Here is a 25048-nt window from a genome sequence, read left to right as displayed (position 1 = left end):
TTCCGTAGTTGCAACAACTACTTTAAATCTTCAGCAACTGTTACATATCTGCTGCAACTATTTTATTTTTGTTGCAACTGTTTGATTTGCAGTAGTGGATCACTGTACAAATCCATTTTGAAAAGGTGTACTTACAAGAGCAAGGCCTATTAGAGCTGCAACCTGGAAAAAAAAGGAAAACTTACAAAACTACTTGAATCTTTTGGCACAAGAGCCAGCTTGTGAACAGAGTCTTTCTGCAATAAAAAATTGGGTCACGTCACGTCCAGTCACGCCATTTGTATACACTATGAGTATATTTGTTTAGAGTCAGTATGTAGTGCTCTTCCTTACAGGTTAGTAAAGCTTAGGTGCGTCAACTTCGCAAACGAAATATTAACTCCTACGTGAGGCTCAGTAATTTGGTAGGTCACATTTACATACCGTCACTGCCCACGCAAAACCAAAATGTTCGGCAAGAGCACCTCCGAGGCTTGGACCGATAAAAAGTCTGTTAAAATAATTATTCAAGAGACTCAAAACACAGAAAAAAAGAAAACTGAGAAGCAAAAAGGAAATGTAATGTATAACTAAATCTGTCTTTTTTTTTTAGAAGCGTCTATTAATACAAGGACCATCTTGCCCAATCAGATAGCCAATCAGAACATAGGATTCACTTAAGCGGAAACAGTAGCATCAGGAACAGCAGGAATAGCAGCAGCAGTAGTGGCGGCAGTAGTAGTACTAATAGTAGCAGTAGCAGGAGCAGTAATAGCGGCAGTAAGAGCAACAGCAGCAGAAGAAATATTACTATCAGTAGCAGTAACAGAAGCAGTCAAAGTAGCAGCAGTAGTAGCAATAGAGGTAGCAGTAGAAATATAGCAGTAGCATTAACAGCAAGAGTCTGAACAGTAGTATCAGTAGCAGCAGTAACAGTAGCAGTACCAGAAGCAGAGGCAGAAGCAGAAGCAGTAGCAGTAGCAGTAGCAGTAGCAGTAGCAGTAACAGTAGCAGTACTATGAATCGTAGCAGTAGCAGTAGCAGAAGCAGTAGCAGTAGCAGTAACAGTAGCAGTAATAGTAGCAGTGGCAGTAGTAGTAGCAGAGCAGAAGCAGTAGCGGTATAACAGTAGTTATACTAGTAGCAATAGCAGTTGCAGAAGCAGTAACAGAAGTAGGTGTAGCAATAGCAGTAGCAGTAGCAGAAGTATGAGTAAGAATAAGTAGTAGCAGCAGCGGTAGCAATAACAGCAGCAGTGACAGGAACAGGAGTTCCTCATCGGCAGATGGCTCGTAGTTTGTTCGGAATAAAGCTTGATATGTTTCTGCACCATACCTTAACAAAGATATTGATGTAATACATCAAAGATGAAGACAGAATATTTACCCCAAATAAGCCATGGTGTTGTAAAGGCTGGAAAGCATTGCCTTTGTTTCCTCATTTTCGGGCATTCCATTTTCACTGTAAAATAACAAATAAATATGAAACAGAATATCTCAGAAAATTTCGCATGTATATGTTTAGTGCAACTCTTTGTTGGATACTGTCACAAAATGGCGATTTGATTTCATTCGGTAGGAGGGGGGTTTCCAATACTTACTCTCAGTATATCTTGAAATGCAAAAATGAAGAGCTTTGTACTCAGATTACTAAAGATATCGACCGCCAATAAAGACACAGGGGCATCCTGCGGAGGCTGAGGAGACCCTCAGCAAAAACATTTCGCAGGAAGAGAAGAAGGGGGGTATTTGCAGTCAGCAGCTATGGCACAAAGAGTGCCTAAAAATTCCCAGGTGCCTCATAGCTTTGTGTTTAAATTGCCCACAATGTGATCAAATAGATTTGGCAAATTTGTTTAGATTACACATTTCGTTTAAATCCAGGCTAAATCTGCACACTTACAGAAGCGAGGCGCCTCGGTTCTCTCTCGGCTTTTACGTGGCATGTCCATGTGCTGTATTTTTTTCTTACCCAGCAGAAACATTAAGCCATTTTTAAGTCTTTATTTAAAATCATAAGCGTTTTGCATCGTTTGAAAGTAGAAAAATTGCCACTAAAAAAAACCTTAATCTATGAAGTATCAATGGCGTGACTAAGAGTATCGGCGGGCTGCTGGATTACGCGTTCTCAGGTTGTGCATGACAAATATTCTGCTGAGTCCTTGAGCTAATGATCCTGCCTCATGGGAATATGAAGCTCACTTGCTTCCACTATGTTTGTGGTGCTCAGTATGTTGCAACAAACATGGCAGTTAGCTACTTACCTTGCAACTTTCAAGATTTCAGGCAATAACGGCACATAGAAAAATGCAGTAAAGAATCCAGTAAACGCCATGGCAAAACGTATTAGCCATAACTCACTGCAATGATAACACTCCTTTTAGAATTTGTGATTAATCCAACAAAAAATAGATAACTGCAGTAGGAGGTAAACCTGTATAACACTACCACCCACGGAACCCTTGTTAATGTTCATCATCACAATATAGTGAACAAGGTGTCTCAAGTTTAGATTCCAATATTATTAATGATGACGATCGCTCCGTTACAATTTCAATCGTATATTCAATGGTCTGTTTTAAAGATCAGCTGTTTTGAGCCTCTAAGATGGCTGAAAAAAAATATAAATATATATATATATATGATTGTAGATCAGGAGCACTTCTAGAGATTTCGATGGGAGGAGGGGGGTGCCAACTTTGATTCAGGAAACAGATATGGTTGCTATATGCAACCCGCCTATAAGCTGCTGTTGTGTGTTTTGTTACGCTCCAAACACAACTTTTCCTTCCTAGTCATACAAGTAATTCACGTAAAGTTTACTTGCCGACAACTATAAACATGAACAATTGTTAGCCTCAATAATAAATATACTTTTGGAAAACTCGCCAAATCCAGCTAACGGGTACACATTTGTAACTGCAAGCAAATACATGCACGTGACTGTAGGTACATACTCAGCGGGAAGAAATGGCAAAAATGGAGCAGGTCCTAACAACAGGTATCCAATACTGAAAGTGACCGAACCAAACAGGAGCAGCAATCGGTAACATCTCTGACGAGAAAATATGTTGAAGGTTTTTAATATAAGTGGGAAACACATTTTCCATCATTGCATTTTACAAAGAAATCTCTCAGCAACGCAGTGTAGATTTATCTTATTTCCTCGATAGAACGCCAGGGAGCTTATTTAAAATTTGGAATAAAAGGAGGGGCGCTTGTTGGGAGGAGGGCGCTCAATCGAAGGGGGGAGGGGGGGGGGGGTGCTTAATAAGTAATCGCAGAAAAAGACAAAAACTTAAAAGAACAGATAACGCAAACAAAGGAACTCTGCAAGGGCATGAAATAAATGAAATGGAAAAGAAAGTATTCTTCTGTACTGATTCCGCCGTAGTTGAAGCTTAAAAATTTATAAATAAAGTGGCAGTGAAAACTAGTTTCCTTGTATCCCTACTATTTAAGAAAGTACGGGAGGAGGGGGGCAGTTGTAAGCTCGTGCCCACATCCAACCACTTGGCCGTAGTAGATATTGGTACGAGACAAAGGCAAGAGCTTATTCGAGAAGGGCCCCTGTTTGTCATTATGGCCAAGAGGGTGGGTGCTTTTTCGAAGAAGGATGTATATTAGAGCGTGGCGCTCATTTGCAGGAATACGGTAACTGTGGTCACTCAGCATCAGACATTCAAACTCAACGCGACGACAAACAAGGACGTGACAATAAAAGCTCTTGCTTCAATTGACCTGGTGAGTAGGACACACGATTAGAGCTCTCTCGCTCAAGCATATCAAATTTTAAAACTAATTCTTTCTGGCAAGTGGTGCGTATTATCATCACTTCTGCAAGCGGCAGGGTTTGTTGGGAAAGTCTCAGTTTGAGAAAATTCATCTGCAAGTTAGTATTACTTCGTCGCTATATTTGCTGTTTTGGCCGATTATTTTTCGTAACCTTACTTTGTTACTTGCGAGATCGCCGCTATCACGACGAGACTAAGTAGGAGGACTTCCATACGTGGTTATCAAAACTTCCTGTGAACATAATTTGGGCTAAATTATATCTTAACTGATACCGACATTCGGTTACCATGAGGTGACGGATAAAAAAGGTCGTCTAATATTTCGAATAAGAGAAGTACAGCGTAACAGGGATAAACAAAGAGCTTCTGCGTGGTCACCAAGCCTTAAAAAAACTTTGTTTTGACTGCTGCGTTCTCATTAAAACATGGAATACTGATTTGAAGAAGTTAGAGATAAGATTGTTTTCTGTTAAGATCAGTACAAGAAAGAGTAGAATAAGAGTCGAGTTTAGCAGATCCCGACCCATAATCTTTCGTGACCCATAAAAATAAATGTATAAAACTAGGAGCTCATTGTCTGCCACTGCTAAAACACCTTAAACTCGACAGAACTGAAGAGAAACTAGAGTGTCCCAAGGTAAGAAAGAGGATTACAAACAGTCCTGGCTTAGCATTCTCCGTCGCACGATAATTTTAAAGTCGGCGTGATATTCACGCAGAGCCGACGCAATTTTGCCGGAAAAGGCCGGTGAGTCGGGGTTGTAATAGATGACTAAAAAGTCTCACTTACCGTTTTGTCTGCTATAAAGCCCAATGCTATCGCTGAGAGGGCGTTAAAACCGGCAAATAAGAATAAAACAAGACCAATCTGTACGCTATTTTGACCCAGCTATAAGGAAACAGATAAAGACTTATGAACAAAGTTGTACACGTAGTTTATGCGCCAAAACAAATTTGCTGAGGAAGATTTCGATTTCGATATTACTAAATATCGTAACTTATCACCAATATCGAGGTTAGATATACAAAACCAACTTACCTTCCTTAACTGAGGCGCCAAGATTGGTTGTATGAAACCATAACACAAGCAACCGATAACAGAGGAAAACTCTGGGTACAAAAAAAGAAATGTTAACTTTCCAATAAGTTTTCGCTTTGGAAAGAATTAAGGCCGCAAACAAAGGGCGCCACTAGTTTTTTTCGGGGAATTAAGTTCACAAAATGATGGGTAAAGAGCTATGTATGGGAGCCATAGTGATAAATTTCGTTTGGGAAAAAAATCGTATGCAGCTAAATTTGCGTGATACTTATTCTAGATGTTCAATCTTGATTTTTTTTTTCATAAACAGAATAGCGTCGTGAAGTGAATTGGAAACATAGCTTGCAATTTTTTTGCCGGTTTAACGGCACGAGCTGCAAAAAGACTGGCTCGAATTTCTCGTGCCCACTGACAGCTTGCTCGCGTGCTGTGTTATTTATAGTTAATGGCTTACCCAGGATGCATGTGAAACTTACCCATCATAAAAACAGCGGGAATCTTTAATGGTCTCATAGATTTACAAATGGATATGCTTTCTTTTGATTCACCATCTTTCTGACTCTCTAATCAGTTAAAAGAAAGGAAATGTTTCAAGTGGATAAATATATCAAAAAGAAAAGTACAAAGTCTAACGGATAGTTTACATGAATTACCTCACCAACCTGTTTCGTGTGATAGCAGAAAAGCTAAAATTCCAATGCTACATAACAGAATTATACCCATAATGATGAAAGGAAGTTTGAAGCCTCCTACCTGAAACAAAAATATGTATATCATGGAATGAAAAAAAGGATTTTGTTATTGAGGTGCAACATTCCTAAACTTGAGCTTATATATTTTGAAATCAAAGGGTATTTACGTATATATACTGGATATTACATGATCATACGTGCAAACGAATTTTATCTTTGAGCGTTGATGATGTCTATCAGGAATGAACGAAGCGATCGAATGAGAGATATTACCAATACGAGAAAACTGTTGACACGACCGAAGACCACATGTCAAAGCAAAGTCAGTTTTACCTTGTGCAAAAGAATGATAAAGCATTCTTCGCAAGCAAAAAAATCTCCCGAAAGAGCGCATTATGATGTGTAGACACTTTTCAAGTGGTCTCAGCGCATTTTCCATTATTCTCAGTGCATTTTCACTTTTAATTTTTTTTTCGATTAAGCCACGTTCAAATACGTCCCTCTCTCAATATAAACGCCCCTCTCGAGTAAGGCCCCCCCCTTCTTCCCACTTTTTTTCGGCACGAGTGATTACAATCGCCAAACTGCTTACGCGTGTAATTGCATGCAGCTTTAGATGTCCGTAACCATAATTATGGCTACTTTGTGAACACGAAAGGTTTATAAAAATAACGGGTACCAGAAGCACTGCTAGTTAATTTATAGGATCAACTCTGAATATTGACGCTCAACCTTTGCGCAGAAGTTGTATTGCAAATAAAAAATTAAATAAATAAATACGATGATGATCTAAGATAATTTAGATAATCTCTTCCCATTGTTCTTAATCTTAAATTGAAATCGCTGTTTACCAGGTTCGTACTTACTGTGTAGAGAAACCCTCCGAAAACTGGAGCAAAGGAATTTCCACCAAGAGAAGATAGCTGCATTCCTGCCTAAACACATTATGGAATTTACAAGGGAAAAATCACTCTTTATATCATTCCAAGAAAAAGTAAAATAAATGAATGATTAAAGGATTGTCTTTCTGGTAGAACTAAAAGAGCAACAATCATGCTGTCTGAATAGAACAGAATATAGTCTCCAGTTCTGAAAATCTCTTTCTTTACTAATGCTTTTTGATTTTTTTTTTAAAGATTCGACTAGTCACTATGCACAGATGTGCGTCGGTACATGTCCCTAGCAACTACATTATACTCTTTGAAGTGAACCGTGCGACAAGTCGTGCTGTGATTGTATTTGGATATCGCAATGAAAAAAACCTGAACGAAATAAGCAGCAATCAGAAAGTTGTACTTGTTCTAAAAAAATGTCAGTGATCAACAGTCCAAAATAAAGCGCTGCGGAGAAATTTGAAAACACGGGCATTCACACACGGTTAGGTCGTCGTCCACAATAATCCGGATTTAAATCGAGCTTTCTAAACATAACAAAGTCACTGCTTTTATATTTTGGCAGAATGAGCACTGTTATCATGTTTGGAAATAGTGGTTGCAGCCGTTGGTTGTCGCGTATACAAATTTATCCGGCGTACTGTGGACAGAAAACGTTTCATCCGTTTGGACGGATATAAGTTACTTGCGTTACCAGAGTGAAAACGTCGTTTTCATATTTATCTAGCATACTTTGAACGGAGCCTTAGAATAACAGCTCATGAATTATTAAAATCTAAATGCAAACATACAGCAATTGCTCCGGCATTATTTGGAAACCTCTGCAGCATGAAAGTGAGTACAGCAGTTTCAGCTGCCGCTGCCCCAATTGCTGATGTTATTCGTAACACAAAACAAAAGACTATAAACATTGTTGGATCAAAAATCATTTCCCCAAATCTAGAAAACAAAACACATTTAAACACATTATATCCTCATAAAAGAATTCACCAGAAATAAAGTTCTCAAACCTCTCTCGATATTGAAGTTATCATTAGGGATCGGTCATGATTTATCGCCTAAGGAGTTCCGGGAGGGAGGGGGGTGGGGTTGGCTCTGTAATATTTCTATGACCTCCCCCCTCCTCATGTCAACAGTTAATTGGCAGTCAATATTCTACAGTTCCCCCATTATACTCTGTTGGTGGCGGCTGTGGTGATGTTATGCGCAGTACAGCATGCGCAATAGAACATCAAGGAATCACATTAACTAACTGACACTAAAGTACGGAGTTTTCTACTTACCCCATTAACATCAAAGATGTTCCAGCGATAAAAATACCTGTTAAAAGTATATTGCATGCACCATATTTGGGCACCTGAAATAAAAAATGGATTTCATGTTACTTGATGGATTGGTTAGATTCTTCTGAATTCACTTTATGTTTTAGCTTTTTGGTGAACGAGTGACGTTAGGTAAAATGAATTATACCTTGCACCTTCTTTAAATAAAAAGGAATTTATTACGCAGTACATGTACTTACAAGAACTCCCCATGGTGGTGAGGTTAGGAAAATTGCAAAGGCGTAGGATCCAAATATCAATCCAACATAAATTTTGGTTATGCCTCTATCTTCTGCCTAAAAATTAACAAGTTAAGATGAGATGTAAGTAATGAATACATCAGATTCAGTCGCAAAATGAACTGAAGGTGCGGGGATTATACATGTGGCGCGGCATGATTTCGATTTCAACCAATGAAAATTCAGTCCTTAAGGAATGCTTTTAAGGGGAAAGTTCTGTTTCAATTACCATAAAACTTCCGTTAAATATAGGGCGACATGATTGTACTTACCTCACTCGGTAAGAATGGCGCGTAAACTGAGTATGCTGCGTATAGGACGAAGTAAACCAGGCACATTGAAAGAAGGAGGACTATGTTACGCGCATTCCATGTTTCTTCTATCGTCTCCGGACGGGTTTCGCCTGTACTCTTAGGTAGCAGAATCTCTGAACTACTTTCCTTCATGGTCGTTTACTTGTGTTCGAGTGGCAAGGTTTAGTGGGCGAGTCTCTGTTTGAGAATGTTTGAATTACTACGTTGCCGTATTTGCTGTATTTCGGCCGATATTTTTCGAAAAGTTATTTTACATCTGCTTGCATAAAACTTATGCAGTCGCGACAAACATGTTAAGATCAAGTCAGAGGGCTTTCTCACCTTTGTGTGTTAAAATATGGAGAGCAAAACTTCCTTCGCATAATTTATGCTAAATTATGTCTCTGCTGTCATCTGCAATCAGTTACCAAGGGCTAACGGATTAAAAAAGATCGTCAGATATTTTGAATGAAATAAGAGTGGTGTAATGGGGATAAATAAAGAGCTCTTATGTGTCACAAATTTTTAAAAGCCTCCTTAGGGCTTTATTTTAACTGATGCGTTCTTATGTAAAGATTGAATACTGATAAGAAGAAATTAGAGATACGATTGTTTTCTGTGAAAATCAGTTCAAGAAAGCGAGGAATAAGGGTCGAGTTTAGTAGATTCCGACCCTTACTCTTTCGTGAGCCATAAAAACAAATATATATATAACTAAAAGTAGACAGAAATGAAAGAAACCAGAATTTAAGTGACTCCTGGCGATATAGATTACAAGCAGCCCCGGTCTTTGGCTTTGCCCGTCGCGCAATTTGAAAGAAAACCTGTATAAAGGCCGGGGGCTGCTTTTGATACAAGATAATATGGTTTTATTACATGAGTTGATAATGTATTTTGGCCAACGTAAAATGTTCCTAATGTTGACATTTCGTGCGTTTTCCTTCCGTCAGAGGAATTTTGAGTTGTGTGTGGTTCATCTACAGAAGAAAAGAGCTACGTTATTGTTGGTATCATGGTAACGTGAAAGACGGCTCTCCAGACCGGTTGCCTAGATGTAGGGAAACGTCGTAAACTGCCGTATTGTGCTGAGAATGATCTGGGAGATTAAAGTGTTTAGCAACTGGTTTGGATGACTGTGTCTTTTCAAATCCTTTCTTTGTCACGAAGTTGTTCCTGGAATCACTCGCCAGGTCGTCTTCTTGTTTCGCTGATGTCTTAGATTTCAATCAGTGCAAGTTAAGTAACGGATGACCTTGGCTTGGATACAGGAGAAGTGATCAGTGATTACTGCACTTTTACAAAGCTAAGTATTACTTACTGTTTTATCTGTTATAAAACCTATGAATAGAGCTTAGGAGGCGTTAATAGTGGCAAATAAGAAGAACACAAGACCAGTCTGTGTGAGATTTTGACCCAACTACAAGGAAAACAGATGAAAATTTAGATAAAGTTATGCACGTAGTTTATCGGTGTCAAAATAAATTTAAGACATTCCTTTTTGAATAAAGACAATGACATGTCTGTTTGTACTGATTAAAAACCCTGTACTTGTGTTTTGGAAATATAATTTATGTAACTTCAAAATGGATGTTGTGAAGTGGTAATTGCGCGTTGTGCCGCGAAAAAATGACAGTTTTCGTCTGAAACTATATTTTTAATTTAAAAGTCAAACTTACACTTCGCAATGCGCACTCATTCGATTGGTTGAAATCACGCATATGATTTTAGATCAAATGGCACTCCATTCAGTTCAATAAACATTATGAATAAGATTCTGATTTCAAGCTGGTATTCAGAATATTTTTATCTCCCCCAGATAAAGCAAGTATCGCGTGAGAGTTGCATATCAACATTTGGTATCATACACATGACAGGGTTGGTCAGAAGATGGTATTAAGAATATTTTTATCTCTTTTAGATAAAGCAAGTATCGCGTGAGAGTTGCCGATCAACATTTGGCATCAAACACATGACATAGTTAGTCACAGAAAGGTGCTTAAGATACGCAGACGACAAAAGCAATGTTCAAAGTGCCCCCCTACCCCCCTCTAGGAGGCAGCGCAAAAAGCGCGGCCTTTGATGGTTTGAATTTACAGGAAATAATGAAAATATTCGTATCATTGTAACCGGGTGCGACGGATACTTATCAACTGATTCATACGTCAGCGAGCTTCACTGATATATGGTAGCACAATGGCAGCTTCGTTCCCGCTTTCCCGCTATTTTCGTTAACGTTTTCCATAATACCTTTTCCTTGCCATTATCATCCACAATTGCATTCCACTTATCTCCACCAACTGAGAAGAATACGAAGAAATCCGTGACACATACATTAAAATGCTCAAAACCTTAAACTGCAGTGGGTGTCCTGAGTGCTGTAAAGCGTCTGTCCATGGAGCCTTTTAGTCAGACTACTGAAACTAAGCGAATTGTGCTGCTCCAAAACAGCAAGTCGAACGCCACAGGTACCACAACTAAACCAGTAAGACCAAAACCATAGGGAAACCATGCAGCCCTAGACAACGCTGATGGTCAGCTCAAACAAAAGGAGCCTTTGACTTTAATGAAAATAAGGAGTCACGAAGCAAGTCACCATCACACTCTGTTGAGCCAGCAGTAATTGCTGCAGGGTAATTTAGTATTATCAACTGAATTGATAACGTAAATCGGCCACAGTAAAGAGTTTCGAAGCTGATGTCTCGAGCCTTAGCCCTTCGCCATTCGCTCTGACTTACCCCCGTTACTTAGTAATAGCTGCAGTTTAATTAAACAAATTGAACACAATTTCCATCATCTACAACGTAGTGGATCATAGACGTGTGGTCAACAGTGTTCACACCAAAGTTTTCAACATTTTTGACGTCATTTCTATCATTAATGTACTAGTAATTAATGGATGGCAATTGACTCTATTACCCTTACTTGTTTTATTGTTCACTTATTTTTGATTTTTGTGCCCTTTGCTTCGGCATCGGCAAGTTATTCTACGAGGTGGTCTTCTTCGTAATTCAAACGTTACCGTCCGAGAAACGGCTTTCTCTTCCCTCCGCTTTTTCTTCCACCTCGACAAGTTCGACTTGAAAAATTTCTCCCAATATACAGGTCTTAAAATTTTGAAACTCGTCACCGTCCATTTTTTTTCGTAAATTTTGCAATTGAGTTTTCCGAGAGTGGATTTCTCTAAGATGGCGTGGACTGCTGAGCATTGCGTTACATATTGTGTTATTTTTATGATCCATTACATTTTTGACAATGGCTCTCTCCACCAATGAGCGCACATCAATCCCTACATAAATTGAAAAAGTATTCTCGAACATTAATACTGGATTAAGATGTTATAATGTTATTCTCTGTCAAGTTAAGAGACTGACGTTCTCATTCCCGGTAACTTTTATTTCAAATTATTCTTATTTATTTTGGTTTTACGCAACACCGTTGCCAGCTTACTTCTTTGGAGTAGGGTTGACGTCATGTAAGACACGAGACTCTTACTAAGTGCTTTCGAAGTTTGTCGGTTAAATTATGGAGTTGCTGTTGTTGTTGTTGTTGTTGTTATTGTTGTTGTTGTTATTGATGTTGTTGTTGTTATTGTTGTTGTTTTATTACAGACTGTTTAACGTCTCCATTCACCCTTCCTCCAGTCGCCTTACCTTGCCGATTGCACAACCATACAAATAGTCTATCCATCAATCATACTCATATCGTCATTGTTTTTTTTTTTATTTTCGGCCCACAATTTAAACTGCTTTGTCTCCCAATGATTATGCAAGACAATAAAATTCATTCAATATTCATTTCATTTATTTATCGAAGAATTTTTACAAAATCATATAAATGATGGTCGTCCAGGAATCAAAATGTTTTCCAAACTGCTCAGACTTCCTTCTTTATTTTCATTCAGGTTCTTCTAACTTGCCTTTTCATATCGCCATAAGTAGTGTCTTAATTTAACAAAGAGAGCTTCTCTTCCTTCCGATTGGAATTTTTTCTAAAGAAAAGAATCGTAAAATTAATTCAAGACAAACAAAGATGATCAAATGGACCACAATGATCTTTAGTAAGAATTTGAAAAAACTCAAACTATTTCATTCGCTTGCGCCTCGTGCTCCTTATCTTTTTATTTAGGTGCAACTGCATATTCTGATGACAGTTCAAGAAGGAGTAATAATCTATGGTTAACTCTTTGACTCCTAAAAGGGACACGCATCCAATTTCTCCAAACAATATCACCCTGAATTCACACATTACGGTCACAAGAACAAAGGAAATGATCAGCGACTAAAGAACCTCTTAATCGTTACGCAAATTCTCCTTAGTTGTCAACACCGAAGAAATGTTTACAGGGCAGTATGAAGAAAATGCATATTGATGTCACGGTGTAAAGGGTTAAGAAGATATCGTGATATGACAATCATTGATGCGCAAGTCGTAATACTCTAAGGCTGAAGCATTTTTTGTGCAAACTGTAAATACTAAAAGAAATGGCTTGACGCGTCAATCTCGTTAATAAAGTCTCTCCTGTTCCCGCTGTTCTTTGGTGCGAACTAGAATATAGGAGCCCTTGGGGTAGGAATAAAGAGAGAACCTAGAAACGTGGTAGACGGATAACAGCAAAATTTCCTAGTATAAAACGGTACATAAGATTCCTTGCATAAGTGGTTGGGCACTTCAATATGATATGAACTATACGCTTATTAGATCCGCTATTGATTAACTTTCAGTAAAGAGTTATAGGTAAACCCCGTGAAGTTATTTTTTCTGCATATTAACGATAACTGTTTAAAAATATAATTCAGGACTTCAAGAACACACTCCAAACATTTATTAACCTTTGAGACGCATTTTCCACCAGTGTGAAGATAAGCAAAGTCAATGCCTAAAAACATCAAAGCAATAATGTTACCTAACATTTGTCCTTGTTCGACCCAGTGGTGCATAAACATATATTTTTTTTTCTTAAACTCCTCAGCAGGCCTAACTCTCAAATCCTCCAATTTGATTGGCCACGGGTTCTTACAAAATAAGGACCACAATCCGGAATCTCTTCCGCGCCAATCGCGAAAAAAGCGGAAAAAGCAAAGCGGTCGGTCTCCATGAGATTGAACTGTACCTTTGGTCTTAAGTGCAGCCTTCGACCTTCAGCCTCTGGCCGTATTGAAGACCTCGAGCACAGCTTTTCCCTCATGGGGACCTTCCGTCGGGTAAATTACAAATAATAACATATATTTCTACAAGGAAATATTATTTTTCTCCTGTGCATTCAGTGTGAATAACGCGCTGGCTTAATTGTGAGCGCGCTGAACTCTAACCAGTGGCTCTGACGCAACTAAGCAAAAGAAATGCAATTCAGGATTACCTTTACACTGAATTGACATGCGGTGTTTCAGCCACAATTTATAATTTCCTTCAGCTAATGGACAGCTGTTTAAAAATTTTGACCCATTCTTAAGTAAGAACACTAATATCCCACCAAATGTACTGACGTGTCTCATGTTGGAGAGTCTTTGTCTATTTCTTTGCTGAATTCTTACCGGGTCATCTTTCATTAATTTATATCTCTCGTAACCGATCAATATTCTCTTCTTTTCCTTTTCTGTTTAAGCTAAACTCTCGTAACCTGCGCTTCAAAGTACTAAACTGATTTTGATATCATGAATGTCAGCCAAGAATTGCCGCACAATTCCATTTTCATTCTCAAAGGGAAAGCAAGTGTTATATTATCGTCCGATCTTCCTCTATATTTTGTCGGTTATGACAGGCGAGGCTTCCCATCCCACCCCACTTACCAGTAGTCATAGTACCCGCATACCACTCCATGCATAAAATCTGCGGCAACTGGTTTACTTTTCATCTGCAGTAACTATTTTGCACGTGCAGAATATATGTATTTATATTTTTTGCAGTAGTAGCAGCAGCTGCAGATATTCGGTAGTTGCAACAACTACTTTAAATCTTCAGCAACTGTTACATACCTGCTGCAACTATTTTATATTTATTGCAACTGTTTGCTTTGCAGTTGTGGATCACTGTACAAATCCATTTTGAAAAGGTGTACTTACAAGAGCAAGGCCTATTAGAGCTGCAACCTGGAGAAAAAAAAAGAGGAAGCTTACAAAACTATTTGAATCTTTTGGCACAAAAGCCAGCCTGTGAACAGAGTCTTTCTGCAATATAAAATAGGGTCAGGTCACGTCCAGTCACGTCATTTGTACGCACTATGAGTATATTTGTTTAGAGTCAGTATGTAGTGCTCTTCCTTACAGGTTAGTAAAGCTTAGGTGCGTCAACTTCACAAACGAAATATTAACTAACTAAGGCTTAGTAATTTGGTAGGTCACATTTACATACCGTCACTGCCCACGCAAAACCAAAATGTTCGGCAAGAGCACCTCCGAGGCTTGGACCGATAAAAAGTCTGTTAAAATAATTATTCAAGAGACTCAAAGCACAGAAAAAAAGAAAACTGAGAAGCAAAAAGGAAATTAATAATACTAGGACCATCTTGCCCAATCAGATAGCCAATCAGAACATAGAATTCACTTAAGCGGAAACAGTAGCATCAGGAACAGCAGGAATAACAGCAGCAGTAGTGGCGGCAGTAGTAGTACTAATAGTAGCAGTAGCAGGAGCAGTAATAGCGGCAGTAAGAGCAACAGCAGCAGAAGAAATATTACAATCAGTAGCAGTAACAGAAGCAGTAAAAGTAGCGGCAGTAGTAGCAAGAGAGGTAGCAGTAGAAATATAGCAGTAGCATTAACAACAACAGTCTGAACAGTAGTATCAGTAGTAGCGGTAACAGTAGCAGTACCAGAATCAGAGGCAGAAGCAGAAGCAATAGCAGTAACAGTAGCAGTACTATGAACCGTAGCAGTAGCAGTAGCAGTAGCAGTAGTAGTAGCAGTAGCAGTAACAGTAACAGAAGCAGTAGCAGTAGCAGAAGCAGAAGCAGTAGCAGTAGCAGTAGCAGTAGCAGTAACAGTAACAGTAGCAGTAGCAGTAGCAGTAGCAGTAGCAGTAGCAGTAGTAGTAGCAGAAGCAGTAGCAGTCGTAATAGCAGAAGCAATAGTAGTAGTAGTAACAGTAGCAGTAGCAGTAGCAGTAGTAGTAGCAGAAGCAGAAGCAGAAGCAGAAGCAGAAGCAGAAGCAGAAGCAGAAGCAGAAGCAGAAGCAGAAGCAGAAGCAGAAGCAGAAGCAGTAACAGTAACAGCGGCAGTAGCAGAGCAAAAGCAGTAGCAGTATAACAGTAGTAATATTAGTAGAACTAGCAGTTGCAGAAGCAGTAACAGAAGTAGGTGTAGCAATAGCAGTAGCAGTGGCAGAAGTATGACTAAGAATAATAGTAGCAGCAGCGGTAGCAATAACAGCAGCAGTGACGGGAACAGGAGTTCCTCACCGGCAGATAGCTCGTAGTTTGTTCGGAATAAAGCTTGATATGTTTCTGCGCCATACCTTAACAAAGATATTGATGTAATACATCAAAGATGAAGACAGAATATTTACCCCAAATAAGACATGGTGTTGTAAAGGCTGGAAAGCACTGCCTTTGTTTCCTCATTTTCGGGCATTCCATTTTCACTGTAAAATAACAAATAAATATATCACAGAATATCTGAGAAAATTTCGCATGTGTATGCTTAGTGCGACTCTTTGTTGGATACTGTCACAAAATGGCAATTTGATTTAATTCGGTGGGGGGGGGGGTTTCCAATATCTTACTCTCAGTATATCTTGAAATGCAAAAATGAAGAGCTTTGTACTCAGCTTACTAAAGATATCAACCGCCAATAGAGACAAATGGGCGTCCTGCGGAGACTGAGGAGACTCTCAGCAAAAACATGTCGCAGGAAGAGAAGAAGGGGGGTATTTGTAGTCAGCGGCTATGGCACAAAGAGTGCTTAAAAATTCCCAGGTGCCTCACAGCTTTGTGTTTAAATTGCTCACAATGTGATCAAATACATTTATCAAGCTTGTTTAGATTACACACATCGCTTAAATCCAGGCAAAATCTGCTCACTTACAGAAGCGAGGCGCCTCGGTTCTCTCTCGGCTTTTACGTGGCATGTCCATGTGCTGTATTTTTTTCTTACCCAGCAGAAACATTAGGCCATTTTTAAGTCTTTATTTAAAATCATAAGCGTTTTGCATCGTTTGCAACTAGAAAAATTGCCACTAAAAAAAACTTAATCTATTAAGTATTAATGGCGCGACTAAGAGTATTGGCGGGCTGCTGGATTACGTGTTCTCAGGTTGCGCATGACAAATATTTTGCTAAGTCCTTGTGCTAATGATCCTGCCTCATGGGAATACGAAGCTCACTTGCTTCCACTATGTTTGTGGTGCTCAGTATGTTGCAACAAACATGGCAGTTAGCTACTTACCTTGCAACTTTCAAGATTTCAGGCAATAACGGCACATAGAAAAATGCAGTAAAGAATCCAGTAAACGCAATGGCAAAACGTATTAGCCATAACTCACTGCAATGATAACACTCAGTTTAGAATTTGTGATTAATCCAACAAAAAATAGATAACTGCAGTACGAGGTAAACCTGTATAACACTGCCACCCAATGAACCCCTGTTAATGTTCATCATCACAATATAGTGAACAAGGTGTCTCATATTCAGCTTCTAATATCATTAATGATGAGGATCAGTCCTTTACAACTTCAACCGTATATTCAATGGTCGGTTTTAAAGATCAGCTGTTTTGAGCCTCTAAGATGGCTAAATATATATATATATATAATGATTGTAGATCAGGAGCACTTCCAGAGATTTCGATGGGAGGAGGGGGGTGCCAACTTTGATTCAGAAAACACATTTGGTCGCCATATGTAACCCGCTTATGAGCTGCTGTTGTGTGTTTTGTTACGCTCCAAACACAACTTTCCCTTCCTAGTCATACAAGTAATTCACGTAAATTTTACTTGCCGATAACTATAAACATGAACAATTGTTAGCCTCAATAATAAATACACTTTTGGCAAACTCGCCAAATCCAGCTAACGGGTACACATTTGTAACTGCAAGCAAATACATGCACGTGACTGTAGGTACATACTCAGCAGGGAGAAATGGTAAAAATGGAGCAGGTCCTAACAACAGGTATCCAATACTGAAAGTGACCACACCAAACAGGAGCAGCAATCGGTAACGTCTCTGACGAGAAAAATTGTTGAAGGCTTTTAATATAACTGGAAAACACATTTTCCATTATAGCGTTTTACAAAGAAATCTCTCAGAAAAGCAGTGTAGACTTACCTTATTTCCTCGATAGAACGTCAGGACGCTTATTTAAAATTTGGAATAAAAGGAGGGGCGCTTGTTGGGAGAAGGGCGCTCAATCGAAGGGGGGAGGGGGGGTGCTTAATAAGTAATCGCAGAAAAAAGACAAAAACTTAAAAGAACAGATAACGCAAACAAAGGAACTCTGCAAGGGTATGAAATAAATGAAATGGAAAAGAAACTATTCTTCTGTACTGATTCCGCCGTAGTTGAAGCTTAAAAATTTATAAATAAAGTGGCAGTGAAAACAAGTTTCCTTGTATCCTTATTATTTAAGAAAGTACGGGAGGAGGGGGGCAGTTGTATTCTCGTGCCAACATCCAACCACTTGGCCGTAGTAGATATTGGTACGAGACAAGGGTAAGAGCTTATTCGAGAAGGGCGCTTGTTTGTCATTATGGCCAAGAGGATGGGTGCTTTTTCGAAAAAGGATGTATATTAGAGCGTGGCGCTCATTTGCAGGAATACGGTAACTGTGGTCACTCGGCATCAGACATTCAAACTCGACGATAAACAAGGACGCGAAAATAAAAGCTCTTGCTTCAATTGACCTGGTGAGTAGGACACACGATTAAAGCTCTCTCGCTTAAGCATATCAAATTTTAAAGCTAATTCTTTCTGGCAAGTGGCGCGTACTATCATCACTTCTGCAAGCGTCAGGCCAAGGGTTTGTTGGGAAAGTCTCAGTTTGAGAAAATTCATCTGCAAGTTAGTATTACTTCGTCGCTATATTTGCTGTTTTGGCCGATTATTTTTCGTAACCTTACTTTGTTACTTGCGAGATCGCTGCTATCACGACGCGACTAGGTAAGAGGACCTCCCTACGTGGTTATCAAAACTTCCTGTGAACATAATTTGGGCTAAATTATATCTAAACTGATACCGACATTCGGTTACCATGAGGTGACGAATAAAAAAGGTCGTCTAATATTTCGAATAAGAGAAGTACAGCGTAACAGGGATAAACAAAGAGCTTCCGCGTGGTCACCAAGCCTTAAAAAAACTTTGTTTTGACTGCTGCGTTCTCATTAAAACATGGAATACTGATTTGAAGAAGTTAGAGATAAGATTGTTTTCTGTTAAGATCAGTACAAGAAAGAGTAGAATAAGAGTCGAGTTTAGCAGATCCCGACCCATAATCTTTCGTGACCATAAAAATAAATGTATAAAACTAGGAGCTCATTGTCTGCCACTGCTAAAACACCTTAAACTCGACAGAACTGAAGAGAAACTAGAGTGTCCCAAGGTAAGAAAGAGGATTACAAACAGTCCTGGCTTAGCATTCTCCGTCGCACGATAATTTTAAAGTCGGCGTGATATTCACGCAGAGCCGACGCAATTTTGCCGGAAAAGGCCGGGGAGGCGGGGTTGTAATAGATGAGTAGAAAGTCTCACTTACCGTTTTGTCTGCTATAAAGCCCAATGCTAACGCTGAGAGGGCGTTAAAACCGGCAAATAAGAATAAAACAAGACCAATCTGTACGCTATTTTGACCCAGCTATAAGGAAACAGATAAAGACTTATGAACAAAGTTGTACACGTAGTTTATGCGCCAAAATAAATTTGCTGAGGAAGATTTCGATTTCGATATTACTAAATATCGTAACTTATCACCAATATCGAGGTTAGATATACAAAACCAACTTACCTTCCTTAACTGAGGCGCCAAGATTGGTTGTATGAAACCATAACACAAGCAACCGATAACAGAGGAAAACTCTGGGTACAAAAAAAAGAAATGTTGACTTTCCAATAAGTTTTCGCTTTGGAAAGAATTAAGGCCGCAAACAAAGGGCGCCACTAGTTTTTGCGGGGAATTAAGTTCACAAAATGATGGGTAAAGAGCTATGTATGGGAGCCATAGTGATAAATTTCGTTTGGGAAAAAATCGTATGCAGCTAAATTTGCGTGATACTTATCCTAGATGTTCAATCTTGATTTTTTTTTTTCATAAACAGAATAGCGTCGTGAAGTGAATTGGAAACATAGCTTGCAATTTTTTTGCCGGTTTAACGGCACGAGCTGCAAAAAGACTGGCTCGAATTTCTCGTGCCCACTGACAGCTTGCTCGCGTGCTGTGTTATTTATAGTTAATGGCTTACCCAGGATGCATGTGAAACTTACCCATCATAAAAACAGCGGGAATCTTTAATGGTCTCATAGATTTACAAATGGATATGCTTTCTTTTGATTCACCATCTTTCTGACTCTCTAATCAGTTAAAAGAAAAGAAAATGTTTCAAGTGGATAAATATATCAAAAAGAAAAGTACTAAGTCTAACGGATAGTTTACATGAATTACCTCACCAACCTGTTTCGTGTGATAGCAGAAAAGCTAAAACTCCAATGCTACATAACAGAATTATACCCATAATGATGAAAGGAAGTTTGAAGCCTCCTACCTGAAACAAAAATATGTATATCATGGTATGAAAAAAGGATTTTGTTATTGAGGTGCAACATTCCTAAACTTGAGCCTATATATTTTGAAATCAAAGGATATTTACGTATATATACTGGATATTACATGATCATACGTGCAAACGAATTTTATCTTTGAGCGTTGATGATGTCTATCAGGAATGAACGAAGCGATCGAATGAGAGATATTACCAATACGAGAAAACTGTTGACACGACCGAAGACCACATGTCAAAGCAAAGTCAGTTTTACCTTGTGCAAAAGAATGATAAAGCATTCTTCGCAAGCAAAAAAATCTCCCGAAAGAGCGCATTATGATGTGTAGACACTTTTCAAGTGGTCTCAGCGCATTTTCCATTATTCTCAGTGCATTTTCACTTTTAATTTTTTTTTCGATTAAGCCACGTTCAAATACGTCCCTCTCTCAATATAAACGCCCCTCTCGAGTAAGGCCCCCCCCCTTCTTCCCACTTTTTTTCGGCACGAGTGATTACAATCGCCAAACTGCTTACGCGTGTAATTGCATGCAGCTTTAGATGTCCGTAACCATAATTATGGCTACTTTGTGAACACGAAAGGTTTATAAAAATAACGGGTACCAGAAGCACTGCTAGTTAATTTATAGGATCAACTCTGAATATTGACGCTCAACCTTTGCGCAGAAGTTGTATTGCAAATAAAAAATTAAATAAATAAATACGATGATGATCTAAGATAATTTAGATAATCTCTTCCCATTGTTCTTAATCTTAAATTGAAATCGCTGTTTACCAGGTTGGTACTTACTGTGTAGAGAAACCCTCCGAAAACTGGAGCAAAGGAATTTCCACCAAGAGAAGATAGCTGCATTCCTGCCTAAACACATTATGGAATTTACAAGGGAAAAATCACTCTTTATATCATTCCAAGAAAAAGTAAAATAAATGAATGATTAAAGGATTGTCTTTCTGGTAGAACTAAAAGAGCAACAATCATGCTGTCTGAATAGAACAGAATATAATCTCCAGTTCTGAAAATCTCTTTCTTTACTAATGCTTTTTGATTTTTTTTTAAAGATTCGACTAGTCACTATGCACAGATGTGCGTCGGTACATGTCCCTAGCAACTACATTATACTCTTTGAAGTGAACCGTGCGACAAGTCGTGCTGTGATTGTATTTGGATATCGCAATGAAAAAAACCTGAACGAAATAAGCAGCAATCAGAAAGTTGTACTTGTTCTAAAAAAATGTCAGTGATCAACAGTCCAAAATAAAGCGCTGCGGAGAAATTTGAAAACACGGGCATTCACACACGGTTAGGTCGTCGTCCACAATAATCCGGATTTAAATCGAGCTTTCCAAACATAACAAAGTCACTGCTTTTATATTTTGGCAGAATGAGCACTGTTATCATGCTTGCAAATAGTGGTTGCAGCCGATGGTTGTCGCGTATACAAATTTATCCGGCACATTGTGGACAGAAAACGTTTCATCCGTTTGGACGGATATAAGTTTGTTGCGTTGCCATAGTGAAAAAGTCGTTTTCATATTTATCTACCATAGTTTGAACGGAGCCTTAGAATAACAGCTCATGAATTATTAAAATCTAAATGCAAACATACAGCAATTGCTCCGGCATTATTTGGAAACCTCTGCAGCATGAAAGTGAGTACAGCAGTTTCAGCTGCCGCTGCCCCAATTGCTGATGTTATTCGTAACACAAAACAAAAGACTATAAACATTGTTGGATCAAAAATCATTTCCCCAAATCTAGAAAACAAAACACATTTAAACACATTATATCCTCATAAAAGAATTCACCAGAAATAAAGTTCTCAAACCTCTCTCGATATTGAAGTTATCATTAGGGATCGGTCATGATTTATCGCCTAAGGAGTTCCGGGAGGGAGGGGGGTGGGGTTGGCTCTGTAATATTTCTATGACCTCCCCCCTCCTCATGTCAACAGTTAATTGGCAGTCAATATTCTACAGTTCCCCCATTATACTCTGTTGGTGGCGGCTGTGGTGATGTTATGCGCAGTACAGCATGCGCAATAGAACATCAAGGAATCACATTAACTAACTGACACTAAAGTACGGAGTTTTCTACTTACCCCATTAACATCAAAGATGTTCCAGCGATAAAAATACCTGTTAAAAGTATATTGCATGCACCATATTTGGGCACCTGAAATAAAAAATGGATTTCATGTTACTTGATGGATTGGTTAGATTCTTCTGAATTCACTTTATGTTTTAGCTTTTTGGTGAACGAGTGACGTTAGGTAAAATGAATTATACCTTGCACCTTCTTTAAATAAAAAGGAATTTATTACGCAGTACATGTACTTACAAGAACTCCCCATGGTGGTGAGGTTAGGAAAATTGCAAAGGCGTAGGATCCAAATATCAATCCAACATAAATTTTGGTTATGCCTCTATCTTCTGCCTAAAAATTAACAAGTTAAGATGAGATGTAAGTAATGAATACATCAGATTCAGTCGCAAAATGAACTGAAGGTGCGGGGATTATACATGTGGCGCGGCATGATTTCGATTTCAACCAATGAAAATTCAGTCCTTAAGGAATGCTTTTAAGGGGAAAGTTCTGTTGCAATTACCATAAAACTTCCGTTAAATATAGGGCGACATGATTGTACTTACCTCACTCGGTAAGAATGGCGCGTAAACTGAGTATGCTGCGTATAGGACGAAGTAAACCAGGCACATTGAAAGAAGGAGGACTATGTTACGCGCATTCCATGTTTCTTCTATCGTCTCCGGATGGGTTTCGCCTGTACTCTTAGGTAGCAGAATCTCTGAACTGCTTTCCTTCATGGTCGTTTACTTGTGTTCGAGTGGCAAGGTTTAGTGGGCGAGTCTCTGTTTGAGAATGTTTGAATTACTACGTTGCCGTATTTGCTGTATTTCGGCCGATATTTTTCGAAAAGTTATTTTACATCTGCTTGCATAAAACTTATGCAGTCGCGACAAACATGTTAAGATCAAGTCAGAGGGCTTTCTCACCTTTGTGTGTTAAAATATGGAGAGCAAAACTTCCTTCGCATAATTTATGCTAAATTATGTCTCTGCTGTCATCTGCAATCAGTTACCAAGGGCTAACGGATTAAAAAAGATCGTCAGATATTTTGAATGAAATAAGAGTGGTGTAATGGGGATAAATAAAGAGCTCTTATGTGTCACAAATTTTTAAAAGCCTCCTTAGGGCTTTATTTTAACTGCTGCGTTCTTATGTAAAGATTGAATACTGATAAGAAGAAATTAGAGATACGATTGTTTTCTGTGAAAATCAGTTAAAGAAAGCGAAGAATAAGGGTCGAGTTTAGTAGATTCCGACCCTTACTCTTTCGTGAGCCATAAAAACAAATATATATATAACTAAAAGTAGACAGAAATGAAAGAAACCAGAATTTAAGTGACTCCTGGCGATATAGATTACAAGCAGCCCCGGTCTTTGGCTTTGCCCGTCGCGCAATTTGAAAGAAAACCTGTATAAAGGCCGGGGGCTGCTTTTGATACAAGATAATATGGTTTTATTACATGAGTTGATAATGTATTTTGGCCAACGTAAAATGTTCCTAATGTTGACATTTCGTGCGTTTTCCTTCCGTCAGAGGAATTTTGAGTTGTGTGTGGTTCATCTACAGAAGAAAAGAGCTACGTTATTGTTGGTATCATGGTAACGTGAAAAACGGCTCTCCAGACCGGTTGCCTAGATGTAGGGAAACGTCGTAAACTGCCGTATTGTGCTGAGAATGATCTGGGATATTAAAGTGTTTAGCAACTGGTTTGGATGACTGTGTCTTTTCAAATCCTTTCTTTGTCACGAAGTTGTTCCTGGAATCACTCGCCAGGTCGTCTTCTTGTTTCGCTGATGTCTTAGATTTCAATCAGTGCAAGTTAAGTAACGGATGACCTTGGCTTGGATACAGGAGAAGTGATCAGTGATTACTGCACTTTTACAAAGCTAAGTATTACTTACTGTTTTATCTGTTATAAAACCTATGAATAGAGCTTAGGAGGCGTTAATAGTGGCAAATAAGAAGAACACAAGACCAGTCTGTGTGAGATTTTGACCCAACTACAAGGAAAACAGATGAAAATTTAGATAAAGTTATGCACGTAGTTTATCGGTGTCAAAATAAATTTAAGACATTCCTTTTTGAATAAAGACAATGACATGTCTGTTTGTACTGATTAAAAACCCTGTACTTGTGTTTTGGAAATATAATTTATGTAACTTCAAAATGGATGTTGTGAAGTGGTAATTGCGCGTCGTGCCGCGAAAAAATGACAGTTTTCGTCTGAAACTATATTTTTAATTTAAAAGTCAAACTTACACTTCGCAATGCGCACTCATTCGATTGGTTGAAATCACGCATATGATTTTAGATCAAATGGCACTCCATTCAGTTCAATAAACATTATGAATAAGATTCTGATTTCAAGCTGGTATTCAGAATATTTTTATCTCCCCCAGATAAAGCAAGTATCGCGTGAGAGTTGCATATCAACATTTGGTATCATACACATGACAGGGTTGGTCAGAAGCTGGTATTAAGAATATTTTTATCTCTTTTAGATAAAGCAAGTATCGCGTGAGAGTTGCCGATCAACATTTGGCATCAAACACATGACATAGTTAGTCACAGAAAGGTGCTTAAGATACGCAGACGACAAAAACAATGTTCAAAGTGCCCCCCTACCCCCCTCTAGGAGGCAGCGCAAAAAGCGCGGCCTTTGATGGTTTGAATTTATAGGAAATAATGAAAATATTCGTATCATTGTAACCGGGTGCGACGGATACTTATCAACTGATTCATACGTCAGCGAGCTTCACTGATATATGGTAGCACAATGGCAGCTTCGTTCCCGCTTTCCCGCTATTTTCGTTAACGTTTTCCATAATGCCTTTTCCTTGCCATTATCATCCACAATTGCATTCCACTTATCTCCACCAACTGAGAAGAATACGAAGAAATCCGTGACACGTACATTAAAATGCTCAAAACCTTAAACTGCAGTGGGTGTCCTGAGTGCTGTAAAGCGTCTGTCCATGGAGCCTTTTAGTCAGACTACTGAAACTAAG

The 25048-nt window shown here is 38.7% G+C and overlaps 2 protein-coding genes and 1 long non-coding RNA gene across 3 annotated transcripts; all 3 read right to left on the bottom strand.

Annotated features, from left to right (window-relative positions):
* Positions 1-99: 99 nt before the first annotated feature.
* LOC136280143 (MFS-type transporter SLC18B1-like) lies at positions 100-5303 on the bottom strand. Its single transcript, XM_066164841.1, has 8 exons — positions 5288-5303; positions 4812-4880; positions 4563-4661; positions 2936-3033; positions 2243-2338; positions 1366-1440; positions 424-490; positions 100-162 (listed from the first exon to the last, which is right to left on the bottom strand). The coding sequence occupies exons 5-8, from the start codon at positions 2311-2313 to the stop codon at positions 100-102; spliced, it is 276 nt and encodes a 91-aa protein (XP_066020938.1). The 5' UTR covers positions 2314-2338; positions 2936-3033; positions 4563-4661; positions 4812-4880; positions 5288-5303.
* LOC131791677 (MFS-type transporter SLC18B1-like) lies at positions 3966-8403 on the bottom strand. The gene is made up of 10 exons (XM_066164840.1): positions 8230-8403; positions 7919-8014; positions 7680-7753; positions 7188-7335; positions 6370-6438; positions 5474-5564; positions 5288-5374; positions 4812-4882; positions 4563-4661; positions 3966-4004 (listed from the first exon to the last, which is right to left on the bottom strand). The coding sequence occupies exons 1-10, from the start codon at positions 8401-8403 to the stop codon at positions 3966-3968; spliced, it is 948 nt and encodes a 315-aa protein (XP_066020937.1).
* Positions 8404-12087: 3684 nt separating this feature from the next.
* Positions 12088-14666, bottom strand: LOC136280243 (uncharacterized). The gene is made up of 4 exons (XR_010717199.1): positions 14599-14666; positions 14310-14336; positions 13080-13126; positions 12088-12238 (listed from the first exon to the last, which is right to left on the bottom strand). It is a non-coding gene; the product is annotated as an uncharacterized lncRNA (long non-coding RNA).
* Between the last annotated feature and the right edge of the window lie 10382 nt (positions 14667-25048).

Source organism: Pocillopora verrucosa, chromosome 4 (genome assembly GCF_036669915.1).
Source record: "Pocillopora verrucosa isolate sample1 chromosome 4, ASM3666991v2, whole genome shotgun sequence".
Lineage (NCBI taxonomy): Eukaryota > Metazoa > Cnidaria > Anthozoa > Scleractinia > Pocilloporidae > Pocillopora > Pocillopora verrucosa.
This window is presented reverse-complemented; position numbering and strand designations above follow the sequence as displayed.

What these genes read in the sequence shown, in the direction of transcription:
- LOC136280143 (XM_066164841.1), bottom strand. Translation starts at nt 2,313, where the DNA reads ATGGCGTTTACTGGATTCTTTACTGCATTTTTCTATGTGCCGTTATTG. An exon ending in GAAATCTTGAAAGTTGCAAG is followed by an intron (nt 1,441 to 2,242) that starts GTAAGTAGCTAA and finishes GTTATTTTACAG; the next exon opens with TGAAAATGGAATGCCCGAAA. An exon ending in GTTTTGCGTGGGCAGTGACG is followed by an intron (nt 163 to 423) that starts GTATGTAAATGT and finishes TTTTTTTTCCAG; the next exon opens with GTTGCAGCTCTAATAGGCCT.
- LOC131791677 (XM_066164840.1), bottom strand. Translation starts at nt 8,403, where the DNA reads ATGAAGGAAAGTAGTTCAGAGATTCTGCTACCTAAGAGTACAGGCGAA. An exon ending in TCTGCTATCACACGAAACAG is followed by an intron (nt 5,375 to 5,473) that starts GTTGGTGAGGTA and finishes TTAACTGATTAG; the next exon opens with AGAGTCAGAAAGATGGTGAA. An exon ending in TGGCGCCTCAGTTAAGGAAG is followed by an intron (nt 4,662 to 4,811) that starts GTAAGTTGGTTT and finishes GTTTCCTTATAG; the next exon opens with CTGGGTCAAAATAGCGTACA.